This window comes from Solanum tuberosum, unplaced genomic scaffold (assembly GCF_000226075.1).
Source record: "Solanum tuberosum cultivar DM 1-3 516 R44 unplaced genomic scaffold, SolTub_3.0 scf00072, whole genome shotgun sequence".
In the NCBI taxonomy this organism is placed as follows: Eukaryota; Viridiplantae; Streptophyta; class Magnoliopsida; order Solanales; family Solanaceae; genus Solanum; species Solanum tuberosum.
The window spans coordinates 1,963,273-1,972,569 of record NW_006238999.1 but is presented as its reverse complement, the minus strand read 5'-3'; the positions used below and the strand labels follow the sequence as shown (position 1 = coordinate 1,972,569).

At 27.2% G+C, this 9,297-nt stretch overlaps 1 protein-coding gene across 1 annotated transcript; it reads right to left on the bottom strand.

The window, feature by feature from the left end:
- Positions 1-2,750: 2,750 nt before the first annotated feature.
- On the bottom strand, positions 2,751-4,199 carry LOC102586800 (pathogenesis-related protein STH-2-like). The gene is made up of 2 exons (XM_006345915.2): positions 3,913-4,199; positions 2,751-3,253 (listed from the first exon to the last, which is right to left on the bottom strand). Exons 1-2 carry the CDS (start codon positions 4,094-4,096, stop codon positions 2,949-2,951), a joined length of 489 nt encoding a protein of 162 aa, XP_006345977.1. The 5' UTR covers positions 4,097-4,199; the 3' UTR covers positions 2,751-2,948.
- Positions 4,200-9,297: the final 5,098 nt, after the last annotated feature.

Genomic DNA, 9,297 nt, shown 5'->3' with positions numbered 1-9,297 from the left:
GCACTCCCTCCCCCCCCCCCCCCCCCTCCATTTTGATGCCTATAAATAGGAGTCATATCCATTAGCCCTCACAATAAACACAACCAACAAGCAAAATACCAAACTCTTTACACAACAAAAATTTGCATCCAAATCTCAAATACAATGGCACCAAACAAGAAAAACATATCAAATATAGGCCAAGAATCTTTTGGTCTTCTTGATGAACAACAACTCTATGCAACAAAAGGAAAAAATAGGTCTCGAGCTCCTCCTCCTCCACCTTCTTCCTCTGTTGTTGTTAAAACAACAAACCAAAATTACTTTTATTATAACCAGTATCAACCACAAAAATCTCATGTTGTTCAATTCAAACCAAGTGAAGAAAGAGTTATGAATAGTTATGAAGCTATGAAGGTACATGGAGGAGTTCTTATTTGTGATTATTCCAAGAGAAAACCAAAAGCTATGACTTATTACTAAGCATAAGCGAGTTTAGGAATCAGAGTCAGTGAGTTCAGAAATATGTGTGTGGTTTTATTGTATTGATATGTAATGGGCTCAACTCGATCTGCAGAACCCGCTCTAGATCCGTCTCTGAATTCAGAATTAGTATATGCTTTTTTTGTTGTTTTTTTAGTTTGTCAACACCTTTTGCATGTATGGTCGATGAAGTTAGAACTTGGACATGTATGGTGATGTTATATATTTCAATTTTAAATGCTAAACTATGTTCCCTTTTCGTTTTTCCCCCCTTATTTTTAGTCATGATTACTCTATCAATGTTTCTATTTACGTGAATTTAGAATTTTTAGAATATAACCAGGCTCTATTAATAAAAGGAAAAAATAATACATTACGCGAAAATTGGTCTTTGTTCCTCAACTTTCAATCAAGATAAGCCTTTTTGTAAGGCGTTAGTTAGCAAATACTCCCCCATTCATATTTACTTGTCTTATTATTATTATTATAAGTAATCTAATATTGGGTGGATTGAAAATAACTAAAGTAACAATAATAAGAAAATATGTATAACGTGCTAAATTATCTCTTAATTTTTAAAGAAAATATCGATTTTTAGTATTCTAGACAAGTAATTCTGTCGAAATAAAATCAGTTTAAACTTTCTTTAAAGTAACAATAATAAGAAAATATGTATAACGTGCTAAATTATCTCTTAATTTTTAAAGAAAATATCGATTTTTAGTATTCTAGACAAGTAATTCTGTCGAAATAAAATCAGTTTAAACTTTCTTTAAAGTAACAATAATAAGAAAATATGTATAACGTGCTAAATTATCTCTTAATTTTTAAAGAAAATATCGATTTTTAGTATTCTAGATAAGTAATTCTGTCGAAATAAAATCAGTTTAAACTTTCTTTCATTTTGATTTAAGTATTCAAAATGTATGTTAATCATGCTGATAATTAATCCTAGGATATCGAAAAACATAACATTCCCTAGAAAACAATTAGAAATAATTATATCCACATAACTCCATGATTAGATTCCAAAGGGGTTGATACTAATTAATTACTACTTTTTTTCCTTTTCTTTTTTAATTTATATTTATATATATATAGTATATAAAAAGGAGATTGGAAAGATTGTAAGCAAAATATTATTTCAAAAGATAGTTTTAAAAGTTTTTTTGTGAAGCCATTTAAGAAGTGTATTTGGTATATTTACCATTCTGTTGCCACCTTTTAAAACACTTGTCAAATCCTTTGACACTAGTCCAAAAGATGACTCTTCTTTGGCATATAATTCTCTTTGAAGAATTACAAGTGGAAAATACCTAACAAACATTATTCTTCTTTTACAATTTACTCTCCCTCGCGTTCTATATCTCTCTCTCTTGCCTTTCCTCGTTAGCTAATTATTTAGCTTTGATATATTTTATATTTCCTAATAACTTGTTGATGTTAATTAATTTGTTGATTCATGTATCCTCTATTTAAGATAGGGAAGTGCTTGTTTAATCCTGGGGAAATATTTCACACCGTTGAAATAGTTTTTTAGGACAGTGTCCAGCACGACTCAAGTATTTATCAATTTTATGCACTATTAATTATATATCATTGTGGTAATATTTATCTATTTTCAGGACTACTATTTTGTGAAATAACAAGTTATATTATTATTGTGAAATTTTTACTATTTTCATTATTTTGTAAATTAATCATATGCTTAATTCCTCTCTAATGATGAATTAATTTATATTAAGTTCGGATTGAAGGAATATTAACTTAACTTGTATGAAGCCAAGAAGGAATCTAATTCACAGCAACATACAAAATGATGGTATCTTTTGCTTTTTGCTTCTTTTTTTATATATATAGAAAAATAATGTTAGTTTAAAAAATCAACATATGACTTGTAGGAATTAATATATATTTTTAATAGTATCACATATTTTATTGAAAATCTTGTTAGAAGTGATGATTCAACGAGATGAATATGAACATGACGATAATGATGTGTGAGGCCCAATTTACTGCATATCTGCCTTTACCTAAAGTTTAGAGACACGTCAAAAACTTGCATGTGGACTTCGATGGCCATAATTAAATACCAAAACATTATATGGATGACAAATAATGAATCTATATATTAACCTATGAATCTTGGTGATGAACTTTGTGGAATTTAGTTCGAACGGAAAGATTATTGAATATTCAAATAAAATCTCAGACCAATAATTAAAAAGAAAACTACATATCAAATGTAGAAAATCCTTTAGGAAAAAGTCACACGAGCTTGGCTCAAATCAGACAGAATTATACTTTATTAAAGAGCGTATTGAACTAAATTTAGCCCAACGAAAACATTTAACTTACATCAATTGAATACAAATTTTTTTATAGCATGGTTGAAATGCTACAGATCTTCAATAACAACAACAAAAATATTTATTAAAAAAAAAAAGAACCAAACCATATAGGCTTCATTTTAATTAATTTATTAACTAAGTATAAAGATTTGGATTTTGAATTAGGTAGGTTTCAACAGTTTTATAAATTCCCATAGCACTATCTTTTCCATCTTTAATATCTTCTTCTTTGGCAAAAAAATCACCAATTCCATGATAATTTGTTGTCATTTTGCAAATGCATCCTCCAATATTAATTTTGGATTCTTCAATTTTTATTTCATGAGAAATAAAATCAAGATTTTGTCCCAATGGATCCCCTTCAATCATTGTGTATTTGCACACCATATTTTCTTTATCTAGTTCATCTATTCTATGTTTCACAAACTCAAAAGGATTACCTGCAAATTAAACCAAAAAAAGGTCAACAACAATATACTTGTTGAATTTCAGGAGGATAGTGTGTATGCAGTTTTACCTCTATCGTTGTAAAATTAGGAAAATTAAACCAAAATAAATCATTATGGAAATTAAAGTATTACATATATATAACCATTTGATAATAGATTATGGGGAAAGTGTGGTATAATTAATTTTCCTTGAGGTTCATTTGAGGGGTTGTTTACCTGTTTGGTACGACAAAAGTCATTTTTTAAAAGAAAAAATTCTCATGAGAAAGTCATTTTTCGGTGTTCATTGCCTGACATTGTTTTTCAAGAAAAACATTAATTAATAACGTTCATCTAAGGAAGAAAATAACTTCCCTTACTTATGAACGGAATTCATTTTTCATGAGGTGTTTGATTGTCAAAAAAAAATTGACATATATATGCCCAAAAATCTTGAACCAAAGTTCCTAGTGAAGTTATAGAAGAAATTAAAATATATCAAAAAAATTAATATTGATTCGAATTCAGGATATGAAAAAGAATCATGATAGAAAGAGGCTCTCTCTTCAATATACCTTATACAACATGAATCCAAATTAATTGAGTCTCAGTATAGAAACGGTACTCGTAGGAAAACCAAAAAATAAAAATAAAAGATGATATTCACTAACCTTTTGTGAAGTTTACTTGTTCAATACTTCCAGCTCCACCATCTCCTTGTAATAAAACAACATTTTCAACAAATTGAGGCAATAATTTTGGTATTAAGGATTTTGAATCCACAATTAAAGCCTTAAATAAACGAATTGGTGTTATAGGGGAAGTAATTTCTTCAGTAAAAGTTGTAACACCCATAATGATTATGAATAATCAAATATTGGTCTACTAGAACTAAAAGTTTAATTAGTGGCTAAATAGAAACTAATGATTTATGCTGATATTGTATGCAATTATGGTTAATTGGCTAAAAAAGAATTGGCATATATATAGGTTGAAATTTTTTTTAAAAAAATGTTCAATTTTCTATTTGGAATTTAGAATTCTATGTTGAATAAAACACATGGGCGGCATTACATTTTTGGACTTAATTTTGGTCAAGAGGAATTGAATTGAATTTGTTTAATTTTCAAGTCTTATTTTGGAACCTAAAGTTTTAATCGAGTTGGTAGGTGATTTCCTTTTGTCTTTTCGAAAAAAAACAATATATTCTTTAGTGGTTAGAAGAAGGTAAAAATATGAAAATCGAAGTTCAAATTTCAGCAAAAAGCTAGAAACAAAAATAAAAATAGGTATTTCTTCACATCTATTTAGAAAAGAATTAATCCCATATATTTATGTCTTTTGATAATCAAAATTACTTAGTATATGTATATTGATGAAAGATAATAAATATCAAATAAATTAGTCGTATGTGCAAGTTGAACGAGACACTATTGAAAAGAAATTTAAATGCGAGTTTTTTTTAACCAAAAGAAAGAAATTAAAATTTAAGTCCAACTCAGGCAAATAAAAAGGAATATACAAAATTTGACTGTTGAATTATTTTTCAAAATTATTTTAATATATGTTGCTTTACAATGTCATTGTCCAATATGGGAATGGACCTACTTATTAATATGAGTTTTGTTAGTTGTTATTAATAGTCCAATGTTGAATGAAGCACCAAAAAATTTGAGAAGTGAAATAGGAATTGAGTTTCTATGTAGCCTCTTTTCTCTAAAGATATAATCTAATTTAATTCGATGATTCAACTAATAATTATTATATTAGAATTTTATTTCTTTTAATGAATAAAATTGAAACGAATAAAAATGAATCCCCACATATATATTTGGCTCATAAAACATAATCAAGCACGCATATGAGGTTAAAAGCGGATATATAATTTGATGTTTATGAGTTCGAAAATCTATTTCTTTAAAGTTTGTTTAGTGGGTTTTTCCAAATCCGAAACCAAAGTGTGTTAACTACGTGAAGGGCATGTTAAAGATATATAATATATTGACATATGTTTTGTCTAATAATTTAAGCTTTTATAGAAGTTGTGACCACAATTCAACAAATATTCTTTCTTCAAAACAAATTTTAAATTACAACTGACTATAAAAAAAATTGCATGTATAAAATTATCATAGAAGTATAATCACGTCACTAAATTACTTGACTATTCTAGTCAGGGACAGAGCAAGGTAGAGCTAAGAGGTTCATATAGAAAATTTCGTCGTTTATAAATGATTAAATTATTTTTTAGATATATATATAACAGATGTTGATTTCTTTGAATCCTTTACGTGTTTACTTTTTTATATTTCATCATCTTTAATAAAAATTCTGACTCCGATACTACTCCCACACAAACATGTCATGTCTCATGTTTGGTAGAGTTTACACAAAGATAGGACAATATCTATTGAGCCGACACTTTTTTTCACAAGCTAGGGCATGTTTGCATATGAACACGTTTACGATATAAATACATTATAGGAATGTTGGAAAATTTTGATTTTTTTATCAATATTTTCAATGTGTAGTATATGTTTTTATGTGAAAACTTACAATAACTTCAAAATTATTAAATATGAACACATACTTTTAATTGTACAACAAATTTAGTGATAAAATCCTAAATGTCACACCCGACACTCTGAAAATATGACTTTTTGTGTTGACACTTTTTTTTTATTGAGAAATTGATATAAATAGTCGTTCACTTAAAGATAGACGACAATAGATAATATAAATATATGTACATTAGGCGTGAGTCGACAAGCACATGGTATATGTATCAGTCGGTGGAAGAGTGGAAAGGTCACCACTAGTAAGGATCCCTCTAATCTAAGATAGGTCATTTGAGGGTTTGCCTTGTTTCATTATTGTACTTACATACAAGACTATCCTTTTTCGAAGTGTATTGTATTATACTATATTGTTTTCTAATTAATACAATGTTTGGATAGATTGTATTGATCTCTGTCGTTATATAACTTCACACATTCATAATTTGATGAATGAAAAGGTAGGGTAAGTAATAAAATGGAATTATTAAATAATAAGTAAAGACAAAATGAGAAGAAAATATTAAGGTAACGATACCATCACATCAAATCAATCGTTACACAAAATGAGTCTTTTTGTTATCCCTTGACAATGAATTTAAATGATATGATACAAAATATTTTTATCGAACGGTCAAATGTGCAACTCCCTTACTTTATTGTTGCTACTTGAGTTAGAGGTCCAACTAATCAATTCTGGGCCTCATTCATTGGGCCCGCAGCCCGCGTTCCAAGCTGACAGACCAATTAAAGCCTGCTATTTGTGGGTCCAATAAAGCCCATTTAGTTGGCCCACATGTCACACCAAAGTACAATCCAATTTCACCTCTCTTTATTGATTGTCAATTTTGAATCTTAAAATAGAATTTTATTAATAATAAAAACCTAGTAAATATGCAGTCATCATTTATAATTAATTACATAAATTTATGTGTCTCCTTTTATGAAAAGTACCTTTTGAGGAATAGTTTCTCAATAAATTATATGGTATATGTAGTAGGTGTTGAATTTTAACTTGTTCATATATTTTTTTCTTTATATTTTTAATTTTCTTAATAAAAATTCTGACTATGTCATTGTATAAAATAAATTATAAAACTCTTTAAGTTCAAATAATGAACATGTTTCAACCATGATTTATATTGAAAATAATCATGTAATTACTTGTATATCTGCCCAAAAATCAATTCTAAGCAAAAAAATCTTTGATTGTTAATCTCTCTCTCTCTTTCTTTCTCTCTCTCTAATAAGGGGTCGTTTAGTAGCTAGTTAGAGTTATGCGAGTATTAATAATATAAAGATTAGTTATGAGTGAATCTATATATTAGTTTATGCCGACATTAGTTATTCCACCTTCTATCTACAACAAAAACACTTTTTAGCAGCAACAAATATACACATTAACAAAGAGCATTAAAGCCTTTACCGGCATTAATTAATTGTCATTAGATCCAATTACGCTAAAGTCTTTAGGGACATATATAAAGAGTGTTAATTGCCGTTAAAAGTACATATTTAGTGGCAATTAAGCTATTGTCGTTAATTAATTGCCGCTAAAGATCATTTTTGATGTAGTGTCCTCCATAAAATAATGCATAGATTCACTCGTAACTTATACATGTATTAGTTATGCAAGTTCAAAACATCTAATTAATTTTATACGTGAATAATTTATTTTCTATTTACTTACCAAACACCGTATAAAGTATATAAAAAATAATATATGAATAACTTGAATCTTATCTAGCTAGTAAACGACCCTTAAGGGATTATATAGCAACAATAGTTGCCCTCGACGGGGTCTTTTCTAAAACAATTTTTCTCCCCTCAACGGGGTCTTTTCAAAAACAAATTTTCTATCTCAAAAAAGTACTAATAACTAATAAGGTCAACATACGCTTTTTCAAACTTTTTAAAAATGCATATCAAATATCATAATATTCAAATCGCAGTATTAAAATTTTTAATTCCGATATGATAAATGTACCATGTCCATCTCTAGTTGTGGTTAGGGGTGGGGAGATATATAGTAGTATATGGTGATTATAATAAAATATGTCTATTTCTAATGATGTCCACTTTATGGACATTTTTTCTATGGATGCTCTAAATTTACATATTATTGATATATTTAGAAAAAAATATCAAAACACTCAACTTATTTTATCATATTCGTTAAAATTTCTTATCATTTGAAAAAATTATTTTAAAAAATCTATTATTCTTACTCCTCTCCTATTTTTGAATACATCACTCTTATGCAATGTATTGAGATATCGTAAAGTCAAATAATTCCTATTTTCCTTCTACTTTTTTTTCTTCAATATTTCTATTTTCTACTCCATTAATTGTTTGCCAACTTGTCCTTTCTCTTGAGCAAAGAGGAAGTCGAGTAAAAGAGCACTCTATTTCATATATAATAATATAATATAATACTTTGAATAATATAATGTTCTGAATAATTTGTTTTTGACATTAAGTATGTCGAATTGTGTAAAAGAATAAATCAAATACTAAGTTAATTCTGTTTCAAACTATACTAAATAGTATACTTCATATTTATGTGATTTTTATTTGTTATGAAATTAGAGGATAAAAATAGATTGTTAATGTGGCATACTCCCTTTCATTCAATCTTTGTGATGCGATTTTTTCTTTGACGATAATTCTTTTTATAGATTTTTTAAATATTATGCATTTTTAATAATTGTGTCTTAGTAATTTTTAACATTTATAATTTATTTCTTTTTTAAAAAAAATTCTATATTCCAATATTTAGCAAAATAAGATAATTTGATCCTTATACTCAGTGGCAGAGCTAGGATTTTTAACAAGGGGGTTCAAAATCTGAAGAAGTAAACCACGAACTAATTGAAGGGGCTCGACATCTACTATATATACACAAAAAAGGGAAAATTTTCTAAACAACAATAATTTAGCATCTAATATGACCCCTTGTCAGCACTTTCAATATTTATTGAAAATGTCAATATTTTGGTTTGTTATAATGCTGATTGTATTTATTTAATTTATTTAATTTGAAAGAATACAAATTTTTAATATTTAATAACAGAATGGAGAGAATCATGGGAGAAAAAATATTTCAAAAAGGTAAAATATTTCCCTTAGTTTTTTATCCTTACTTGTTTGAACTTTTTTAAATATGATTTTATCTGAAATGAATTCAGATGGACTTCTTTAAATATGATTTTGTGTGTCATTATTTTAAAATGTAATTGAAATATAAATTGCGAGTGATATTGAAAATACAAAATGAGCCAAATAAAATACAAATCTATTTACTAATAATAGTACGAATACGTATATAATGAATACGTAAATAAATTGTATTTTGGTTATTTAGAATTGAAAATGAATACAAAATCAAAATCTAAATAAATATTATCTAGTATACAAAGTGATATTGAAAATACAAAATGAGCAAAATAAAATACAAATTTTGTTTTATTGATGCAAGGATGAATACCTATATAAAATAAA